At 34.8% G+C, this 24,019-nt stretch overlaps 1 protein-coding gene across 7 annotated transcripts in view; it reads right to left on the bottom strand.

Annotated features, from left to right (window-relative positions):
• The window catches only part of Cpeb2 (cytoplasmic polyadenylation element binding protein 2), a 51,804-nt gene that overhangs the window by 2,050 nt on the left and 25,735 nt on the right, over positions 1–24,019 (bottom strand). For 4 of the 7 annotated variants that reach the window (XM_070012649.1, XM_070012648.1, XM_070012645.1 and 1 more), the window contains 8 exons: positions 23,884–23,934; positions 18,707–18,730; positions 8,839–9,009; positions 6,914–7,003; positions 5,400–5,518; positions 5,073–5,187; positions 3,366–3,547; positions 1–1,975 (listed from right to left, as the gene is read on the bottom strand). The exon at positions 1–1,975 is cut by the window's left edge and continues 2,050 nt beyond it. In XM_070012649.1, the coding sequence (XP_069868750.1) occupies positions 1,748–1,975; positions 3,366–3,547; positions 5,073–5,187; positions 5,400–5,518; positions 6,914–7,003; positions 8,839–9,009; positions 18,707–18,730; positions 23,884–23,934 (980 nt within the window). In that variant the 3' untranslated portion in view covers positions 1–1,747. The remainder of the gene's footprint in view (positions 1,976–3,365; positions 3,548–5,072; positions 5,188–5,399; positions 5,519–6,913; positions 7,004–8,838; positions 9,010–18,706; positions 18,731–23,883; positions 23,935–24,019) is intronic. The other 3 variants (XM_070012652.1, XM_070012650.1, XM_070012647.1) reach the window with 1 other exon arrangement.

Consider the following 24,019-nt stretch of genomic DNA (forward strand, 5'->3'; position numbering starts at 1 on the left):
TTCTTAGTTCTGCATTAAAAAACAAAACAAAACAAACATTTACCATTGTTGGGTGCTTTGCTTAGATTGCAGAGTAACTCTTACGTTAAAATAGAGGGGCTAGTTGCATTAAAAATGCTCTAAAGAGAAAAAATATTACTAATGATAATCTAATAGTGTTCAGTACCAAGAGAAACTCATTAACTATTGCATGTTTCCATGCTACTTTCTCAAAATGAAAAAAAAAACAAATGCAAGCAAAGTCATTACCAAAAATTCCTTCATCAAAATTTTTTTTAAAAATGCAATTCTTAACCATTAAGAACAACAATGTTTCATGCAACAGTGACCCCAGTTTAGACAGAAGACCGCAATAGACATAGGTCAAACATGTAAGCAAGTTTTAAGCCAGATCTCACCACTGTTTCAGAGGTAAAATTTAATTTTATGCAACTAGCCATCTGTATACTTTCCCATCTCCATTTTGACTTTACTTTTACTTAAGTTCTGTATTCTTCGATAAAATTCATTTTTTTAAATATGTGTTTTTTATGGGTCTTACATTTGGTGACTGGTTAGCAGTGTGCTGGCCATCTTTGGTTTACAAAGGATGTCTTAACCAAGAACTATCAAAGGGGCTAAAACCAACTTCCTTTAAAATTCTTGAATTTTTTACTTAGTAATCTTTTATCTATACTATATCACTGCACATGAATTAGAACCGCACATCACAAAATTTCACAGGGATTACAAATATTACATCCAGTCTGCATAAAATCGAATTCCACTACTGACCAGATCACAAAATGGCTGCACTCTCTAATCTAAAACTAAATTGCATATTGTACACATGTAGGACATTTTAAACTTGAAATCACAATAATGCATGCAAGTTAGCTTTTTTAAACAAATTTTATAATTTGTTCATGCTATCTAGATTCAAGAGAGCTTTTTTAGCATTTGCAATACCTCACCTCTTGTTAGTTAATAATTCTAGTGCATGCATATGGTGTATATATAGGTAAGTAAACATGCATTTTTTTTTCACATTCTAAAACTATGGCAGTTTAGGCCATATTGTGCTGCCTGCATTTTATCTGCAATGCAGTGTGTCTCTAACGTTTTCAATCCCGTATTAATAGGTGGCATTTACACATAACACCTATATAGCAGCAAAGCTAATACAGCTTGTGATTAAAAATGTTTAAAAATAGCTAATAAATCAGATTATCTTGAGGTATTATTTCTTGCAAGTCAAAATGGAGAGCAAAAAAATCAACCCTAATTTTTAGTTTATGTATACACTGAAAATAGTAACAATAAAAATAAGCATTTGTAGCAGACATATTCCATCTTCACTATTATTTTGCTACCTTTGGTAAAGTACTGGGGCAGATCTTGAAGTTAAAAACCATGTTTAGAAATAAGTGCACGCTTCACCCACTATAGCAGCAGTCTGTGTTGCCCCTACGCAAAACATTCTCATATCTAATTTAACTTTACATATAAAAATAACTTGGAGAAAATACAAAAAAACATTTTATTTTAACATGAAAATATCACAAAAATTAGTAAGCCTGAGATGTAGGGTTTTGGTGAAAAACAAGAGGCTTGTAGTGTTTTGGCTGCTGATAAAGATGCATGTATTGATAGCTGGGGTGAAAAAGCAGAAGAATGCACTTATTTCTTCTGCATGTCAGTATCTTCAGACACAGTAAGCCACATGCACCCTTTCTTTCCTTGTTAGACAGAGGCCAGTTTGCTATTTTTAGTTCCAGCGGAAGTGGATCTGGCGTGGGCGATCAGCACCTTCCTTCACCAATGGCTTGTGGAACTCACGTCCTGCACGGGAGTGGATATTTGCCCAACAAAACTCACAGTAATACTGCAGGCAAGTGACATTGGCACAAAAAAAGGGAGCAAATTTCCCACCACATCGTGCGCCCTGGCATTCGTCACACATCTGGTCATCTAGCACATATGGCTTTACCTCCACCTAGAAAATGGAGGAAGAAAAACGTCTCATTAGGATCTGCTTCAGAAGTCAAGTCTCTAATGATTTAAAATGCTTACACTGTTCTAGAAATCATTAAAAGGTGAGAAAAGAGGAACTTTCCCAGTGCATTTAGCTTTATCATACAATAACTTAAATTTTTTAAAAAGTAATTTTGTTCCAGGGTTAGTTGTATTGAAGCTCCTTGTTTTATGTTTAGAACTGACCGTGCAGTTAAGCAATCACTCACCTCACTTACTTTAATGTGTTTTTTTCAAAGGACTAAGTAATGCTTACTGTATTTTCCAAAGACAGAAAATATTTTTAAAAATACAACAAAAATCTAACTGATTGGCAAGGCATTCCACCTGCTCTGTCTTAAAGCAACACCTGTGTGTTGGGTATGCTCTGAGGTAGGAATGACTGTAAGTGGACACTCAAATGGACCAGTCATGGAAGACCAATGATTTCGGTTTCCCACTCATTCCGATACCACCTGTGAAATGGCAAGACTTGAAAAGCCTCTGGTTACAACAATTCTTCTCTACTATAGGTGAGAACCATAATTTGGTTGTAAATAACTGGTACAGACAGACCAGAACTGTGGTTCATCTTACAGGTATATTTAGACTTCTGTGATAGATAGTAAAACCCCAGGGGTAAAGGCATGATTCAGCAGAAGACATCAGACAGCTCTGAACAATAAAACCTGTCAACCCCAGTTTCTATACTCATAAAGAATGACAGAAGCTGTCTCAGAGTTCTGAGGGCTAGTGTATACATGAGAAACATAAGCTAGTGTGGCCTACAGTAAATACTTGTAAATTAGGGTTGGCTACTCTTAGCTGTAATAGCTTACTCTCAAGTTAGTATCAGGCAGCCAGCTTTTTTGTTTGAACCCTATTAAATAGCATCCCATACCAAATTCTGTTCTAAATGCTTGTGCATACATAAAATTCATTTAGTTCTCAAAATAACTGAGACAGGCACAGTATTGTCTCCCACTCTGTGAGTGATGCAAAGTGGCATGCCTAGGGCTGATGTGCCCAGATTATAGAGCAAGTTCTGGAAATGGGATTCAATCCCAGCACTCTGGCTTGAGTACGGCTCTTAAAATTCTGCCCTCACAGTTAGAAACATTGTTGTGACTTACTGCTTGATAGAAAAACTCTGTAATTTAAAAATCATACCTGTATCATGCTTTTTATATTACACTTAAAGTTTAAAATATGTTCAAGAATTTCACTATTTCAAGGACATTTTTAACGTAATTTTAAGAGATAAAGGAGTATAAAACAGAAGGCTTGCATTATAATATTAACTCCTTAGTGTAGTAAGCGCTGAAAAAACACATTATTATATGACATAAGTGATCCTCCAATATGCAACTTACACGTTTATCAATATCGCCATGCTGAAGCTGAACAAACCGAGCACTGATGGCAGCAATGTAGCTCTGCTGATTGGAGAAAGCAACTCGCCCAGCACCTTTTGGGTATTTCAGTTCTGGATCTGTATCAATTCCTGCATAACAAACTCCCCCGTACAGCCGATCCATGATCATAGCAAGTTCCACTTCAAAAGGAAAGGAGGTCAATATTATACATGAGGAAACAAATTTCAAAGTGTTTTTCTTAAAAAGCAAGCTAGTAGGAACCTAACGAAAGGCAGTTGTTGAAGGATAGCCTGGAATTTTAAATACTGCCATAAATTTGTACTTAAAAACCAAAAACATACCACAATCTTCCCTCCTAATTTTCTCTCTATCTTCAGTGTTCCTCATAAGCTCTCTCTACCTACTGACTTAAGAGTGAAAGCTGAGATTCAACTTTTGAATTTACCTTATCAATATTAGTAACCTCCCCCAACTGCGTTCTTTCTGCATTGTCCCTAATAATTCTAGAAAACTCTCTATGAACTTCAATTATAGACTTCTAATGTGGCCTACCCAAATTTAGGACAACTTGACTTCTCTTAGAGGAGATGTCTTTGCTTTAAAAAAAAAAAATGAGCTAGGCATCAGTGGCTCACACCTGTAATCCTAGCTAATCAGGAAGCTGACACACCTGAGAATCATAGTTCAAAGCCCATCCAGGCAGGAAAGTCTGAGAGATTCTTACAATTAATCACCAAAAGACTCAGGACAGAGCCTGGACCCTGACTTAAAGCCCCTAGACCAGCACAAAACAAACCAAAAACCTTCTTCAGTTCTAAGGGGAAACACCAAATTAGCCTATTAGCCTCATGTAATCTGTTTGCCTTTAGTGTCTTCTTGTGTGTTCTTCTTCCACTCCTTGTATTCCTAAACCAGCCAGAGTGCTCTTCCAGTTTCCAATGTGCCCTATTTTCATGCACTTAAGATTTCTCTTTGAAATGACTCTTCAAAACACTTAATACTGACCCAACTCTAGTACTTCTGTTTAATCTTTGGATAAGCTTCAATCCAAGTATCTTTAAGATATCAAATGATAACATATCCACTCATTTCCCAGAGACTTTTTTTAAGTATAAGCCCATCATCTTCTTTTAAGTATTTATGGATGAGAAGAAGTCTTTGACCCATGCTGGAAGAGGATGTTTTCAGTGAAAGAAACCACTAAAGCCTCCAAATGGTATGTGATGTCATACAACCTGCATGGATAATGTGTGTTTACAACTATGATTATAACCTATATGATGTTTTTCAGGGTCCTCTTGTTGATAAACAGAAGCTACTGGCTTTCTTGTCTGCAATGCTAAGTCAATGGTTAAAACATAGTAAAGAGAAAAAAACATACTTTTTATATGCCAGAATGCACCCAAATACATGGACCCAAAGATCTTGTAGCTTAGAGAATTTAACAATTCTCAAGTATTCAAGTAGTTTCTTCAGAATATACCAATTCTTAGAATCTGCTTGTTAGCTATTAATACTGATAGGTGAGTGTCCAGTTACCCAGTTTCTTGAAAGCTTTAAGAAAATTACTTAGAATATGCTCAAAATTCTATAGGGAGCAACTACAGAAGTAAATATATACCCCTAATCACTCCACAGTGACAGATACATAATATAGCTACCAAAGATTTAATGATTTTTTTTTTTAAAGAATACTCTACTTACCAGCCCGTAGTGGCCTAGGAACACCTCCAACAAAAATAGTTTTTCGGGGATCCAAAGGCTGAGAACCATCCATGACAAAATCACTATCACTTAAATTCCAAGGACGGATTTGAACCTATATAATAAAGAAAATTACACTTAGTTTTAGTTCTTTCCTTGTTTAACAATTTTCATAGTTGGATTTGAAAACAAATTTTAGTTATGGTTTTCTATCTTGATATCCTAAGTTATCTGGATGTTTTAAAAAAACTAACTCCATTAAAAAAATTCCAAATACTTTATGGAAAACTTTGTTTGTAGCCTAAAGTTCATACAATATTTACTTACAGGTTTGTCCTTGATAGTAGGGCTGGAAACACACAAATAAAGCTTTCCATCTTCTTCAATACAAGCATCAATTAGGGCCTGAACTGAGCTCTCTTCTTGAAAGAGAAGAAATGCATAGCCTAGAATAACCAATAAAAATGAAGCATTATGTTAAGTGATTTCCCCTCAAATACCAGTATTATTTAGAAAATATATGCTCTTTATCTGGACCTCACACCTATAATTTTAGCTAATTATGAAGCTGAGGTTTGAGGATCTCAAAGTTCAGGAGGTGGAGCTGTGGCTCAAGTGGTAAAGTGCTAACCTTGAGCACAAAAGCTCAGGACAGTGCCCAGGCCCTAAGCCTAAGTTCAAGTCCTGGGACTGGCACTCACATAAGAGGGGAGAGACAGGAGAAAGAGAGGGGGGGGGGAGAAAAGAAGGGGAGAGAGGGAGAGGATGAAGGAGAGGGAGAGAGGGAGTAGCGGGGGAGGAGAGAGGGAGAGAGGAAAAAAGATATTTTTTTAAAAGTAAAAAAATCTATCAAGTAGGACTTGAATCATTATACATTCTATAGGTTAGCCTAATATCCTCTGGAAAATACATACATAAAAACAGATACTAAAGCAATTAGCTGCTTTCTATAGAGCATAAACAGGGAAGTTTACACAATTTCCTTTTGTTGCTGCTGTTCTGTGAAATGTTATTTCAACTTTAGAAGTAAAAACTGGGGCACCAACTCAAAGTCAAGCTTAACAGCAAGTAAATTGCTTGGGAGTAATTCCCAACTCAGGTCAGCCTCAAGATCTTCCACATTCTTTTGAATAGTGCTACCACTTTCTTAAAGAACTTGGCATATTTAGCTTGTTGAGTATAGTAGAGTCCAAAGTTTATGAAATGCTCTTGGCATAATACAAGCTATAGACCTTACTTTTGGACTACAGAAAACTTGTAAAGGTTCCAGAGATTCCTTAAATAGAGAGAAAATTCCACATTCTCCTAAAATTTTCCAAATTATACTATGAAATTAACCCTAGAGAGGCAGGAATAAAACATGCTAAGGGTCAAAACTTTTAAATCCAATCTCCAGAAGAGCAATGCAATATTTAAAAAACTCTTTGGAGACTATGTTCAGACTTGGATACAAGCTTCTGCTTAGATTCCCATGTCATTGGGAAAATACATCCCTCCCTCCTTTCCTGTGAACAATCAAAATCATTTAAACAAAAACCATGCATCTAGTAAGAATGACAGAAATGACACAAAAGAAAGCACCAAATCTTGCATGCCAACCTTAATATTATGGAATTATTCCCAGCAATGACTAATACAAATGACTCAAAAATATGCTTGTCTCGACATTTCTATACAACTTGGTGGATTGTATCCCACTTCACAATCTAATCCCAGTATGAAGTTCTTAGTATAATTATAAATTACTACATATATACATATATAAGTGCTTACATTAAATTGCAATTAGTATTTCTTTTGTTCTCATACAACCTAGCAAAGTTAACAATGGAAATTCTTACCTTTTGGTGGAAAATAAGACTTGCTTTCTGCTTTATGAGGCCAATCTACTACCAAGGGCCCAAATCTTCTGAAACTAGCTGTTATTTCATCTTAAGAAAGTACAACAACATGCATTAAAAATTAGTTGTAATGATACAGTCAAAGAAATCTCATATTTTAATTACTTCAATTTACTAAAATTCAATACTAAAAGTGCCAAATGTTCTAAAACAATAGAAATATATAATATATAATATAATATATAATCTAAACAATAGAAATATATAATAATCTCATTGAAATAATATATAAAATTACATGTTATAGTCAAAATAAATTCATTTTTTAAGCAGTATGGGTAGACTAACCTAGTGAATTTTAATGTTTTATACAACATTGTCTGAATATTAATTGCTTTATAGTGTATTAAATCATAAACAGCCCAGGCTTGGAAAAAATATAATATTATATCAAGTTAAATAAACAGCTATTTTTGCTTATGAAGTTCTAGAAATATTATCCAGAAACAACACTACAATAGCTGTAATGTTAATACAGTATTCGAAAGTCTGAGATAGCCAGGTAGTTTCAGTGAAAGACATGATTTTCAATGATCTACTTGAATTATTCTGTCTAAGTAAACTCTTTCTAAAGTTTTACTCTTTATTTACTTATTGAAGTTTTTAAATGATTTCTTCATTTTATGTGGTATTGAGGAAAGCCGGGGCTTCATGCATGCTATGCAAGCACTCTACCACTAAGCCACATTACCAGCTCCTAGGTATCTTATTATATTGATTAATATTTAGGGAAAATAAAACATAACATGTTACACAAAATGAAAAAATACTTTGTGTTACTAATAAGTGGTAGATTTTCTTTTTTTTTTTTTTTTTTTTTTTTTTTTTTTTGTCGGTCGTGGGGCTTGAACTCTGGGCCTGGGCGCTGTCCCTCAGCTCTTCAGCTCAAGGCGAGCGCTCTACCACTTGAGCTACAGCGCCACTTCCGGTTTTCTGGTGGTTTATTGGAGATAAGAGTCTCACGGTCTCTCCTGCCCGGGCTGGCTTTGAACCGTGATCCTCAGATCTCAGCCTCCTGAGTAGCTAGGATTACAGGCGTGAGCCACCAGCGCCCGGCAAGTGGTAGATTTTCTATGAACACATTCTCAGTATTTTAAACTTTCATCTCGAACTACTTTTCTTTCATTGTATACATGACCATTTTTGTGTTCAGTAGTTTTTATATTACTCACATTTCCTGTTTAGCTCTGTTTCTATTTCCCTTTTGGCTTTTATATAGTCTCATTCTTACATGCTCTATAGTACATTTATCCTTAAATTTAAATTTTGATTGACATGTATAACAGTTTCATGTTGTTTCCATTTATTTCATTCTTTAAATATATTTGTATGTGTGTATGTTATGATCATCCAAGTGTTATATTTTCAAATATGAGGAATATTAAAAAAAAATAGGATATGACCTTGAGCATGGAAATCTTTACACAAAATACAGTAACAATATATACTTGTACTGTTTGCTAGAAAAAAACTCTTAAAAGTATGTGATCAATTACCTCATATTCCAACAAATCAAAAACTACTTTGAAGCCGGGCACTGGGGCTCATGCCTGTAATCCTAGCTGCTCAGAAAGATTATGGTTCAAAGCCACCCGTGGCAGGAAAGTCTGAGACTCTTATCTCTGATAAACCATTCAGAAAACTGGAAGTGGCTCTGTAGTTCAAGTGATAGAGCACTAGCCCTGAGCTGAAGAGCTGAGAGACAGCGCCCAGGCACAGAGTTCAAGCCCCATGACCACCACAAAAACAAAAACATATTTTGACAGAGGTGGGTATCAATTATGGCTCTGAAAAATCTCTAAGGGTGTTTCAGGGGCTTCTATTCTATTTTTGATTTGTTATGAATTGAAAGCAAATTAATTTACCTTCATCAATATCTGGAGGAAGCCCACCAACAAAAACTTTTCGAGAGAAGCGTTCTATTCGCTCTCCATTTTGATGAGCTGAGTAACATGTGGGTGAATTTAAAACGCCAACTTGGTCACTGTGACCATCATCTAGCAAGCCATCATCTATCGGAAAGAGTGAAGAACGACCTAAAACACAAAAGCAAATATAATAATGTAACTCCTTTGAATAATTAACCAACAGTTTAACAAAATGAATACCAGGAAGCTGAACATGTCTTGTCTGAAGGGTATGGAGATTAAGGGGGTACAGATCAATGGAGAAATAAACAGTAAGTGAATGAATAGTCATAATATTTAATGTATGTGTGTAAAAGTGGAACCAGGGAACTTGAGAGGATGGAGTTTGGTGGAGGATACATGAGGGAAGAATGATGGAAAGGGGTGACACTAATCCAGATTCATTTTTCTCATAAATTGATACTTAAAGCATCCTCTGTAGGACATTAGTCTCCATATGAGTATACCCTTCAGAAGCACATATACCCTGCTACTATACTCTGAGATCACACAAAAAATAAAATGACCTCCTTAGAGTACTCTCTCCTCAAACTGCATTTAGGTAAACTAAGATCTACACATGTAGTTTTGATATATGTCTCTAAGGAAGCTCCAACATACTTTAGAGGAAATAGGAAGAAAGCATGAGTATAATTTCTTAAACTTCCAAGTAACACTAGAGCATGTCTGTGGTGAGCTTTGGCAGAGCTTACTTGAGGGAACTGGATAAAGTAGGACTTTAAAGGTAGAAACATACTTTTAAGAACATGGTTCTGAGTAAATTTTCCATGTAGAAGGAGAAACATAAGAAAAGGTAGGACAAATAAATTTATTTAGTAGGGAGTAGTTGTTAACTGAAATATATTAGAAAGAAAGAGAATAAAAGAAAGCTACTTGGGGCCAGGGGAAATATTTACTTTAAAAGGCAGGCTAAGACATTTTATTTAGTAAATGGCAAAAATAAGAAAATTGGTGGGTAAATTTTCCTGTGATTTGGAAAAATTTGTCTTAGCAAATATAGGTAAAGTGGTTGAAGTGAACAGATCAGAAGTTGTACAAAAAAAAAGTAGCATAAATAGATGGAAAAGGAAGAACCAAAGAAAAATGAAAGATTGAGGGAAAAAATTGGGAGAAAACAAAGGAGGGGATGACACCGTTCAAAACCTGTAACCTCACTGTACATCACCTTTACAATTAGAAAACCTGACTCCTGAGGCCCTCATGGCTCCCTCCCATCTGTAATCCTGGCTACTCAGAGGCCAAGCTCTGGGGATCACGTTTGGAGCCAGCCCAGACAGGAATGTCTGTGAGGCTCTCATCTCCAATTAACCAGCAAAAAAAGCCACAGGTTGGAGGTACAAGTAGTACAACATCACTTGAGCCACAGAGTACAAGGCTAATCAGGAGTACAAGGCCCTGAGTTCAAGTTCTAGTACTGGCACAAATAAAAAATGAAACAAAAGTTCCAAACTATCAACTAAATACAGAACAGTAAAGAGCTGAAACAAAAATAAAAAAGAAAAATAGGTTAAGCTTTAAATATATGAAATTTAATATGCTAATAGAATGTTCACAAACAAATATATGGGGAAAGATGGAAATGGAATGGAGAAAGAAAATAATTTGGAATTTATCCTACAGTATTGACACTTTAGGCTTTTTCACTGATAGAAATTCCAGAGTGAAGTAATGATAATTCCTTGGGAAACAAGGAAGATAGAGGAGCTAGAGAAGGGATTGAAACAAAATGCTATTGTGCCTAAGAAAGATAAAAGAGTAAAAGGGAAAAAAAGAGAAGCTAAGTGATTGTAAGAAATGAGAATTATCTTTGAGGAAATGCATGATGTTTGAAAGTAGCCATGTAAGTAAAGCTGGATGAGAATTATGTGGAGTTGAGTTTAAGTTCAGACACAAATGAAGACTGTACTTGGAAGGAAAAAGAATGAAGGCAGGTTGTTTTTCCTTTGAATATTAGTGAAGGATTTGGGGGGGGGGGAGGGATAGAGAAACAAGCATACAACCTATAGCATGCATTTTAATCTAGAAAAAAATGTTCAACATGATATGTTATCATCTTGAAAAATATGACCCATAATGATTATGTGTCATAGACAATGACAATCAGAAATGTGACATCCTGTACAGAATGTATTGGGGGGGCAAAATGGAAGGGGAACACATCAATGAATGAGCTAGCTACATGCCCAAGTTCAATATAAGAATGTAACGTTTCTAGGATACCATAATGGGGAAAGAAACCTATATATCATGTGACAGATCTGATGTCAGTTTAAACATTTTGAAAGATACCCATGTTAACTAAACACTTAATGTTGTGAATCACTGCTTAAACTGAAGGTTAAGCTTTAAATAATGAATGAATAAGTGAATAAGATGAGGTAGAGAAAAAAAGGATATGAACTAGTTTTGAGGCATAATCAATGAAAAATCCAAGCCATGCCAACACTTTGTAAATATTTCATTTTACTGTCCTTACCCATGTCAATAAGCAGCCCATAAATATAATAAGTCTTAGAGACATTTAACTTGAGGAAAAAAAAGTGATCACAAATATTTAGAGTTTAAATAGAATTACTAAATGTAATAACTACTATACACAGGGTCAGAAAGCAGTATCCCAAAATATTTATTTATTTTTGGTGCTGGACCTGGGGCTTGAACTCAGACCCTGTGCTGTGTGTGGTCCTTGAGCATTTCTGCTCAAGGTTAGCATGCTGCCACTGTAACCACCCACACAGCTCCATTTCTAGCTTTCTGGGGGAAGTTTTCAGATTTTTTTGCCTGGGCTGGCCTTGACTCCTGATCAATCAGACCTCAGTCTCCTGAGTAGCTAGGGTTAAGTTTTTGTTAAGTATAATATCCAAGTATATTTTCATTATAAATGAATCATAACTCTGCTATATTACTAAGAAATATTTGATCATTAAAGAAGCAATGCAATTAGATAACTATGAATTTATAATCATAATAGCTAACATTCAGACAAATACAAGAAGCATCAGAAAGGTTGAGAACATTTCATGTAAGTCAACACTAACAAGAATTTTTTTTTTTTTTGGGTCTGGTTGTGGGGCCTGAACTCTGGGCCTGGGCGCTGTCCCTTAGCTCTTCAGCTCAAGGCTAGCGCTCTACCACTTGAGCCACAGCACCACTTCCGGCTTTTTTCTTTTTGCTTATGTGGTGCTGAGGAATCGAACCCAGGGCCTTGAGCATGCAAGGCAAGCGCTCTACCACTGAGCCACCTTCCCAGCCCTAACAAGAATTTTTATTGCTGGAAAATAATTTCTTTCCAGAAGTTATAAGAGATATAGGCTTTAAGACTCATGTAAATGAGTTAGTGGATTATCCACAAAAATACTACTTTTTAATCTACCAATTATCCTTTTCCATAATCCAAATGAATGTGACTATAAAAGAATATGTATCTATTATGTACAACTTATTTTAAACATGCTTTCTGGGCTGGGAAGGTAGCTCAGTGGTAGAACGCTTGCCTTGCATGCATGAGGCCCTGGGTTCGATTCCTCAGCACCACATAAGCAGAAAAAAAAAAAGCCAGAAGTGGCACTGTGGCTCAAATGGTAGAGTGCTAGCCTTGAGGTGAAGAGTTGAGGGACAACACCCAGGCCCAGAGTTCAGGCCCCACAACCAGAACCCCCCTCCAAAAACAAAACAAAACAAACAAACAAAAAAAACATGCTTTCTAATGATATATGCCTTTTTCCAGTTCTTTTATTTCAGGTGAATAAAAATTGACAATGGCAATATAAATTCTGTAGAAGGCAGCAAAAACCTAATTGGAGGAAGATTTATATAAACTAGAAGTGTTTCTGCCACAAAAGTTGGGAAAATAGCAAATTAGATACAAAAAGAACATAATAAAGAAATGAATCAGCTTGTAGTAAAGATACTAATGTTAAAGAAAATTAGTAAAACCAAAAGTTGACTCTTTGAAAGCTTATAAAATAACATACCTGTAGGCAAAGTTCATCAAGAAAAAAAATCCTCAAACCTCCAACATTTATATAAAAAAAACTCAAAAAATGATGCAAATATGAATAACTTTATACTAAGAATTTCAAATACAGGAACGAACAATTCCTTGTGGATGAAAACATTAATTTTTCCACATTTGTACAGGAAAAATAAAGTCTGAATCATTCAATGTCTGTTAAAAAATTTAAAACCAGCCAGGCACCAGTGGCTCACACCTATAATCCTAGCTACTCAGGAGGCTGAGATCTAAGGATCAAGGTTCAAAGCCAGTCTGGGCAGGAAACTCCATGATACTTTCATCTCCAATAAAAACCTATGTGGCTCAAGCAGTAGAGGGCTTGCCTTGAGCTGAAGAGTGCAGGAATTGTGCCCAAGCCCAGAGTTCAAGCCCCACAATTGCCCCCCACAAATATTTGAAACAATAATTATAAAAAGAATAAACACAAAAATCCTTCCAGCAAAGAAAATTCCAGGCCTTGATGCTTTACTGACAAACTAGATTTTGCAGGATTAGCAATTTTATATAAGCTCTTTCAGAGAACAAAGACATTAACTTTCTCAATAATAAGCCTGAGAATATAATTTAAAACGTCGTCTATGCTAATATTCCATATGAACACATGCAAAAATCCTAAATAACATATTGGCAGAGTGGATCCAAAGATGCATAAAAATAGAAAATGCATGATAAAGTGGAAGAGGTTCTAAGCATATTAAAATGTGTTTCAGGAAAATGAAAATTAGATCCACAATGACACATTATTTATATACTTAACAGAATGGATAAGATTGAAACGCTAACTCCACGTCAGTTTCATACTGTTTAGAAGTATAAATTAGGAAACATATCTTATAGTTTGTAATAAAAGTTTGCAATAATATTAAATATGCACTGGCTATTCATAGCATCTTTCTAACAAGCTGCAAATTGCCTGGTCCAACTCATATAGGGAAGTTCAGAAAGAATTATGGCATACTCATGCCTGAGATTCTATTCACCAAGAAAAAGAAATGATGGATAGTAATTTTGGTGAAATGGCATATATTAATAAAATATATCAGTAAATTTTTAAATGAGGGGCACAGTACTAATACAAACGCGTCTCATTGTAACAATTATGATTCAAATTAATATTTTAAAAGGAGTTAGAATAAGTGTGAGACTTGTCTGTAGTCCAGTAAAAACATTTTTTCTACATAATACAAAAAGAAGACTGTTAAGAATTTTTTTTTTTTTTTTGGGTCTAGTCGTGGGGCCTGAACTCTGGGCCTGGGCCATGTCCCTCAACTCTTCAGCTCAAGGCTAGTGCTCTACCACTTGAGCCACAGCACCACTTCCGGCTTTTTGCTTATGTGGTGCTGAGGAATCAAACCCAGGGCCTCATGCATGCAAGGCAAGCGCTCTACCACTGAGCCACCTTCCTAGCCCCGACTGTTAAGAATTTCTAAGCTCGGCACTAGTGGCTCATGTCTGTCAACAAAGCTACTCAAGGAGGAGGGGGCCTGGAGTATCATGGTTCAAAGACAGCCCAGGCAAAAAAGCCAGTGAGACTCTACATCCAAAATAACCACCAAAATGCTGAGCTGGATGTATAGTTCACTTGAGCTACATACTGAGTAGGGAGTAAATGTCAAGCACCAAGAAAAAAACAAAATACCATGAATGTGTGACAGATGGCTGTCCCCTATCTTATCTCCCTGTGTGTGCAGGTATATGTGTAGCACACATGTACATGTGCCACAGAAGTTGTAGCAATTAGCACTTATGCAGACATTCCTAATTACACTGGAGTTTTCAGATTTTCACATTAGAGGAACCTGGGAATAAACACATTTCTCTACATAGCAACATTAATAGGTAGAAGTAAACTATTTACACCCTTGAAAGAGTAATACCAAGGAGGTTAATTTTATCCAAGTACTTCATATGAATGAATGTATAACAATGAAACCCCTTTGTACAATTAATTTACGCTCAAAGAGAAGAAGTGATTTAGAGAAAGACAGAGACTGAGACAGACAGAGAGAGACAGACCTGCTGGTCCGGTATGCTTCTCCAAAGAACTGAGAAAGGAATTTTAAGGTAAACAGACTGCTTAAACCTGTCAACAGGTTTGTCCTTGACCCATAAAAGATACTTAACAAAATATCAATCATAAACTATTATCCTACATTTAATTTCTATATACATTTGCCTATATACATTGTTCCTTTAAAAATTGGTGAGTAGTAACTAGTATAAATGGTCTCTTCAAAGTGAGGGGATAGGGTAGGTAGTGTGGGAGTGCCATAAAGGTCCACAGGAAATATCTTATAGTCTCTGTTGCAACTATTCAACTCCACCACCATGTAGCTCAAAAGCAGCCAAAGTAAATAAATGTCTGTGTCTCAAATACTCTGTTTACATAAACAGGGGGCTTGGCAAATGGGTTACAGCTTGCTCACCTGTTTGAAAGTATTATCCAGTTATGTTTTTTGTATTTCAGACACTCTCACCCATTCTCTGAAAGTTATCAGCTACTTAACAAAGATGAACATTCCTGCCTTGATTTAATCATAAAAAGATTTGATAGTAGGTATATGACAGGTGTTCCTGGTTATTACTTAAAAATGTTTTGAAATCAGAAAATCCTAATTCAACTTTAAAGAAATACACAATATATTGTGTATTTACTATTGTAAATTTACTATTTACAATACTATTGTGTATTTACAATTGACTCAGCTTACTATTGACAGTGTAATAAATCTAAACGATTATATACTAGGTCTGTATCCAACTTTATAACAGACCTTCCCTAATTTGCATCTCTAAATTTATTTTTCTTTTCTCTGTATTTCATAAGCTAATTTACCTTCCTTGGGGTTAGTACATTAACTTAGTTCTTTGTTATTCAGGAGCATATTGGCCCATTAATCCAACACTCAAGGAGCTGACCGATGCAAAAATATTTCACACTGAGTGACAATAGCTAAGTAACACGTCACATCTCATTGTACAGCCCTCATCCCACTCCTACCCACACTCTAAGAATGGCATCAAGAAACAGTGAACAAAGATGCAAGAGAGAGGTCGTTTTCCAGAAGTCCAAGGCAGCTCACCACGTGCCTTCCTTTTTCCTAATTCAACGCCTAAGGCAGCTCTGAAGTGGAACTCCAGAGTGCCCTGGGGCATGATGCACCTAGGAGTCTTGGAGCACCTAGGAGTCGTGGAGTAACAGTAGATTCCAAAAAGTACAGAGAAAGAAATCTTGGCTTTCTCTTAATTACTTCCATTATAACTACATTTTGATTATTCCTGGGATATATCTTATAAATTAGTATCTTGAGGGTGCTTTACTTAAATTTCTTATTGACATGAAAGAAATTAGAATACACACACACACACACACACACTCCTTTTGGTAGCAATCTGGTTTGACTGTAGTCAAGTAGAGTCTTAATGAAGAAATTAGAACACACTCTCTCTCTCTCTCTCTCTCTCTCTCTCCTTTTTGGTAGCAATCTGGTTTGACTGTAGTCAAGTAGAGAGCCTTAATGAAAACAGCTACCCTGTGCCTGACTGAAAAGTGAATAGAAGGTAGCAAGTACATAGAAACAGTTCTCACTGAAATGAATTTTGAAAGTCAGAATGCTTTGTGAACTGAATACTGTTTACTCATACTGGCAAAAGCCATGGCTTATTTGGGGGAAAAGTTTGTTTTTTGACATAAGCTGCATAAACAGATTCAGATATTTACATTTTTCTAACAAAGAAGAGTGACTAAATAAATGAATAAATAGTTTCATTAACTGATCAAATCTACAACATGAACCTCATAATGGGGGTCCTGGGTAATTAGATCAGTCTGAAATAAATACTATTTTTAGAATAAGTAGAGAATAGGAAGAGAACCAGGTGACTGTTTCTAGCCCTTCCTGAATCATCCATTCCTTTGGTTATTACTTACCATATGGATTATTACTTACCTTGGCAAAGTATTTTGAGATTCAAGTAAAATCTTACAATATTTATCACTATATAAACAATATTTCTATATAAATGCCTTTTACCTGATTTTTAAAATAAAAAATTTTAAGAGACTGCTATAATTTCCAGAGGGCCAACTAAAAAAATTATTATAGTAATGCTGTCTAACCTAAAAGGAAACTTGGGCATTATGGCCAAATGTGTGGAAAATCTGCCAGTCCTGTCCTCAAGGAAGTGTTTACCATGGAGGCTTAAATCCAAGTGAGGCAGTTCTGAAGCTCAACTCTCATTTATGGCTTCCATAAGATAAGACACAGATAAGACATGTAAGAAGGGTAACAAGTTCTCCTCTGAAAGCATGGAGATAAAACATTTTATCTTAATTCATAGTTACAATCTACAAATTTATTGGACTGATCAGAAGTAACAAGGTGATTGATTTTCTGATACCTAGCTTCTAAGAATTCACTAGCTTGTGACATTAACACAGTAGTATGCCAAACGGACTAGAGTTAAAAATGGAAGACGTCTAATAAATGAACAAATTCTGAAGTATTCTAGAGTTTCAAAACCACCTAAAAATCAGACTGGTATATGTGGTGTTTTCATGAGAACTCCACATTGCAGCATACTGCAATAAGCAAGTCCACTGATCTGAGAATAGGCACTAAAATTTTATATTCTCACTCTTTGCTTGCTAATAACAGCTTTTAGCAAGTAACCCAGGCTCAGTTTATAAATCTTGAACTTTCATTCCTTATGGTTTTGTAGTCACAAAATTGAATAGAAGATGTTACTGAGCATTTGGAGAAGCTAGATTCCAACCATGAAGTTAAATTCAGAGGATCTGAAATAGGAAACTGGAGCTACCACATCAAAATATAAAATACTAGTTTTTTTAGTTGTCAATGGTTTCAAATGGTTTTGCTTGTTTGTTTCCGAAGTACACACACTTATGACTAGATGTAAACAAAGCACTAGCTACACATCTAAAATCTACCAAAGGGCACTGCTACTGCTGGCCTTCCTTCACAGCTTCAGGGAGATTCTAGAGGTCAGGAAGAAACACATTTTATTCTGTGTAGCAGAACTGTATAAATAGCATGGTTACTGTTCGCTTAGAGGAGGTCTAGTTATGTTAAAGTACTTTCCTTCTTCTCATCCTACTTTCCTCCCTTAGTTTCTAAACATGGAAAAAGGAGAGGCAAAGTTTCAACCACAGACAGTTCAGCAGCAGTCTGCACCTGAAGTAGGAACCATTTCCTTAGAATACCAAACAGGGAATCCTGCTGTGAGGAGAAAGAGGAGGGGCAGTAGCTTGTGGGTGTTAGAAGGGGGAAGAAAAAGGCTCCTAGTTTTAGCAGAGAACTAACAGCAATGATTTTAATCAATCAGTATTAATACTAACCTACTTGATATATATGTTATTTTCAACTGAGACAAAAATAAAATTTATATGTAAATTATATACTACAGGTAAGACAATTGATTATGTATAGAGTAAACAATCACAGTGCATGCTACATTACTTTTATTTAAAAATTATTTTTTCCTCAGACAATAAACAGAGGTCATATTTTCAAAGATACAGAAATAACCTCTATGCAAGTTAAAAAATCTGGACAGTTTAAAAGGGAAAAGTGTATTAAATAATCATTAGTATGAAAATACAGTCTTGAAGGTTAAGAGTGTTAGAATTTAAAACTTGTGCAAATCACATCAAGATATAATTCTTCTGTGAGGGTATAGACTGTATAAAAATCTGGCTTTATTAATTACAACATTGATCAGTAAAACCCAATTAGAAACAATTATACCATAGCAAACAGAATGAATTACCTCGTCTTCGCCCATAACTCCTTGCTGCATGTAAACAAAGGACAAATTGTAAAATGTCAGAACTAAAAATAAGCCCACATAGACAAGTATCTGTGATATGAAAAGCTGTGTGGGCATTTGGAAATTAATACCATTTTAAGATCTAGATAATATCACCATACTAATATTTGCATGACATTTTATCATTTGCAAAGCAATTATATACTTCTAGATATATTATACATATAAAACATGTCCTTACACATGTCATCTGAACCATATAAAACTGAATTAGAAAGAAATACAGTTAATCTTTATTCATATTTAAAATGTGTTTTATCAGATCATGAGAGCAATGTAAGAGCCATTTAAATAGTACCCTAAATAATTTTTACAAATAAATGAAAATTTATTGAAAAGTATTTCTTTACTTACTATAACAAGTGGTCTGACAAACAGCTATTCAGATCAATCTATTCTACACCGAGTCATTCAGGAAAGCAGTGCTGAAGATACAGACCAAGAAGATGCACCCCCCTTCCAATCTGATACTATAAAGCCCATACAGCTCAGAAAGAATGTAAAAAAAATCTGTGTTCAAACATGCTTAAAGACATGGTTGATGATACAGTACAACTACTAATGGTTTTTACTCTTTTGTTTGATGTATTTTTTAAGTGCCAACTAAGTATTTATGTGTCTACCTCTAAGGTAAGAGGGATTCAGATATAAATTACTACTAATACCATAAAGAGTTAAGAGTAGATAGACTTAAGTAAACTATGCTACTAGCAGTTTACACCATTCTTTTGAATGTTTCTTTATAAAAAACTGTATAAATTTGATAAAACACACATCTCCTTCCTCCAAATCTGATTATGCAATTTTTACCCTAGAAATAATATGGGAACTCAAACCAAAAAAAGACTGCTAAAATATTATGTTAATTCACATGGGATTTGGTGATTAATTCACATGAGATTTACTCAATGTTGAGTAAATCTCAAAATATGTCTTAAAACTGTCAGAAATGGAGACTTCCCGAAAGTATAAAGCACAACATAAAATTAGTTCTGCTACATCCCTATCATTATTTAGCTATATAACCTATTGCACACTTCACCTGTCCTTGAGCTCCAATAAACTCAGTCTGCAGATTTACTTCACAGCTTATCTGACCTATACACTGGTTTAAGGTGAAGGTCAAAGTAGAAAAAGCATTTAGAATTTTGTTAAGTCTTATATGAATGACATACTCTCAGAGCAAAGATAGATTTTTTTTTTTTTTTTTGTCAGACGTCAGGCTTGAACTTGGCCTGGGCGCTGTCCCTGAGCTCTTCAGCTCAAGGCTAGTGCTCTATCACTTGAGTCACAACTCCACTTTGGCTTTTTCTGTATATGTGGTGCTGAGGAATTGAACCCAGGGCTTAATGTATGCAAGGCAAGCACTCTACCACTAAGCAACCTCCCCAGCCTGCAATGAGAGATTTTTTAAAAATCCGGTTAAGAAAAGTAATTTCAACAGAGATGTAAGAATAGACTATAGAATAGAGAATTCCATGAAGTCTTATAGTAGTAACTAAGCCTAGAAATAGCTAACAGACCCCCAAACAAGAGAGTATACAAGACTTGGGAGCTGGGCCTCCTACTTAGGGACCAAACATCACTGTGCATTTGCTTTTGGGAATTCATTTGTGGGAATAAAAAGTCAAAGATTTATGAGGCAAATGAAGCTACTTTCCCAAAATTTAAGGTCAAGTAACAGATGATGACAAAATTCTAACATAGCGTGTAACTCTACTTATTAAGAAAATTAATGGCATCATAGCTAATTGATGTTCTACAGGCTTTGAACTCAAGCCTCATAATTGTTTGGCTGGGGCTTTACCACTTTATCCACAGCTCCAGTCCATTTTTTACTGGTTATTTTTGGAGCTTGAGTCATGTGGACTTTTCTGCCCAAGCTGTCTTTGAACCACCATCCTCTAGATTTCATTTTCCTAACTATGATTACAGATACACTGTTATATTCTTATCTGAGACTACATAATACAAAATAGCATTCAAAGAATCCAAGTTTTATAACATTTCTAAGCCCAAACATAATTATTTGAAAAATTCTTCCAACTATCTTAATATCTGAGAAAAAAATGTAAATTCCTGAAAAGAGATAATCTACTTATATTTTAAGACAATGCTCAGATTCTAAGTCCTATCTTACCAAAATACAGAAGTGACTGCAGAGGAAACTAAATCATGTCATACAAATAATTTATTATCACTGCATTATACAAATGTGTTTTCTACTAATGAGTCTATGTAAATTTTAAGGTGTTTCATAACTATTACTAGTAACTTCTATTAAAAGATCATTAAGTGGCTTAAAAAAATCTTTAATTTAGAATAAGATTTAGAAAGAAAAAAGGTATTAATTTGTATTTACATCATCAAATTTTAGGTATATATTTATTTTATAAAGCATACATAGAGTTGGCTATTTGAATATATATGTACATTTAATACATGTAGATTAAAATTTTGTATTAACAATGTGCATAGCACGTGTTAAAAATTTGATGCTTGCGCCTCTTTATACATTTGTAGATAATAATAAGGCTCTGAAACAACTTCAAGATCTCTGCTAAACTAGTGACTTTATAATTTGGTCTTGAGTTCCTAATGATGTTATTCAGGTTCTAACTCACAGTTACTAAGAAATACAAAAAAAGAAAAAGTTGGTGCTTTTACATTGCTAGTAGTGAGCTATGGGCTGTGATGCAGAAAGTGACTAACAAACAAATCAACTGAAAAAAAAAAATCAACTAGAAAAAGTAGTTTTTTTGATAAAAAAACTATAACAATTCTTAGTTTTTCAACTTATCATACATCCAAAAGAAATCTGCTTATTATCTACTCCTTCACTCTCATTAGCATAATAAAGATCTAATGACCTCAAAGCTTACTCTTTGCATTCCTTAGTATACTCTATTTAGAACATCTGCTTTCAGAAATACAATATTGCTTACTGCATAAATCTTCCTAGAAGATACATATAATTTCTTTCCCCCAATACAGCAAGATCTTGATTATTTGATTATATATACAGATGTAAGAAATCAATGAAAATCTAAATTTCTAATACTATTTCCCTTACCCCCAATACTTCTGCTAACTTTCCCCTCTTTTTGAAAAAGCATACTAATAAAAAAAATCAAGTATTTTCTTTAGGAGAGGTGTAGAGAGTAATCCAAATAGGCATATTGCTCATAACTAATATGGGAAAATTTTTAATGTCAACTATTGATAATTAATAAGGGCACAGTTTATACACTTAAAATAGAAGCATTCAAACTGGCATTCTAACTTCAGACACCTATAAGCTAGAGATGGGGTTTTGATATGTTGTTCTAGCTGGCCTTGTATTGATGAGCTCAAGTAATCTTTCAATATATCCTCCTACAATTATTCCTGAAGAGTTCCTTGATACTAAACGTGTACACAACAGATACCATTGCTACAGAATCTAACTTCAACTTATTTGATAGAAATAGGATCCTCCTTTCAATTATGTTCATATGTCATTTTTATGCTTAATTAAAAAAAAACTAACTTCATGAGATATTGAATTAACAAAAGTTCAGAGCCAGGACTTTCACAAAAAAAAAAAAAAAAAAAAAACCCACAAAAAACCCTTCATTAATTTTATTTCGTATGTTCAATTTCCCTTGAGATTAAAAGCAGTATTTTAAGTTTAAGGTAGAATTATAAGACCTTCATACTTGCTGCTATCTGTTTGGCTCTTACTTATTTAGAACTATTTCTTTTTTTTTTTGTTGGTCGTGGGTCTTGAACTCTGGGCCTGGGTGCTGTCCCTCAGCTCTTCAGCTCAAGGCGAGCGCTCTACCACTTGAGCTACAGCGCCACTTCCGGTTTTCTGGTGGTTTATTGGAGATCGGAGTCTCATGGTCTCTCCTGCCTGGGCTGGCTTTGAACTGCGATCCTCAGATCTCAGCCTCCTGAGTAGCTAGGATTACAGGCGTGAGCCACCAGCGCCCGGCTTAGAACTATTTCTTTCAAAAGGATGCTAGCCTATAATTATTGTAGCATCACAGATTCCTATTATCAGGTTCTATATTTCCTAAAAAATTACATGGACTGATTTTAATATGTATTTGTGTATCATCAAAAGTCAGGAAATACTGTCTTGGAGACCCAATTTTTTCTTAATATAGCTTCTGTCAACTGTGAATGGTTAGGCTTCCTGCAGTAACATAAAACAAACTTTATTTACTATGCATACTATCCTTCAAATAGATGAAAATATATCAGTTATGCCTTCCTTTCTTTTATATTCACAAGTTCCATGTGTCCACTGGACATAAGTTTTGACAAGTCATTTTGTCATTGTTCACCAGCTAACATTTACTTTCAGGAAGAATATAACTGTACAACGATAAATTCACTCATTCCTCACAGCCCTTGCTTCCAATATGATTGATTACCAGCCTGTGCCATCATATCCAAAATAATAATTTCTTAAAATGTAACAACCCTTTCTTCCTTTTTATTTTTCTTTTCTTCTGCCCACTCATCTCTGACTAAAAAATACTTTTGAGTCACTAAGTATTGTGACTCTGTAAATATGTTAATATTTGTCTAATAGAAAACAGCTTTAATGAAATTTTCTTTCCCTAAGTGAAATTTACTGTCTAATTTCCCAGCTTGAAAAACACTTAGTGTGATTAGTACACTGACAGCTTATACCAAGTAACAAATTATATATACTTTGCAAACATTATCTCCATTCTTAAAACTTAAGATCCTATTTCCATTTTATAGATGAGAAAATTTAGGCTGTAGTTACTTGTTCAATGGAAAACCAAGTCAATCAAGGAAAGCTTCTAAAATCTGTATTCAATTAAATCATAACCTTTCAGTGATTACACTAGTACATGCTTCAATTTTTAACTCTGCTATCTGTAAATAGCTACTGTTTTTATTTTTATTTTTCACTGGCTTATTTTGAAATGAGGTTTTGGTATGTTGCCCTAGAAGGTCTTGTACCAATAGGCTCAGCTGACTATAGTGTTATACTTTTAAAATAATTAACTTTTATCTATGGGGAGGTTCAGGAAACATGTTAAGACAATCACCTATAAAAACAATTAAAAATATAAAAATATTTAAATAAAACTTACCATTTAACATTAACAGATTGTCAGTTCCTGGATGTGGATAGCTCAATCGACCTTTAAAAATAGAGAAAGAGGAATTTGAAGAAAAAAAAAATACAGAAAGAGGAATCTGAAGATCATATGACTACTTGATTCTTTT

Source organism: Dipodomys merriami, unplaced genomic scaffold (genome assembly GCF_024711535.1).
Source record: "Dipodomys merriami isolate MVZ:Mamm:240054 unplaced genomic scaffold, mDipMer1.0.p SCAF_9, whole genome shotgun sequence".
In the NCBI taxonomy this organism is placed as follows: Eukaryota; Metazoa; Chordata; class Mammalia; order Rodentia; family Heteromyidae; genus Dipodomys; species Dipodomys merriami.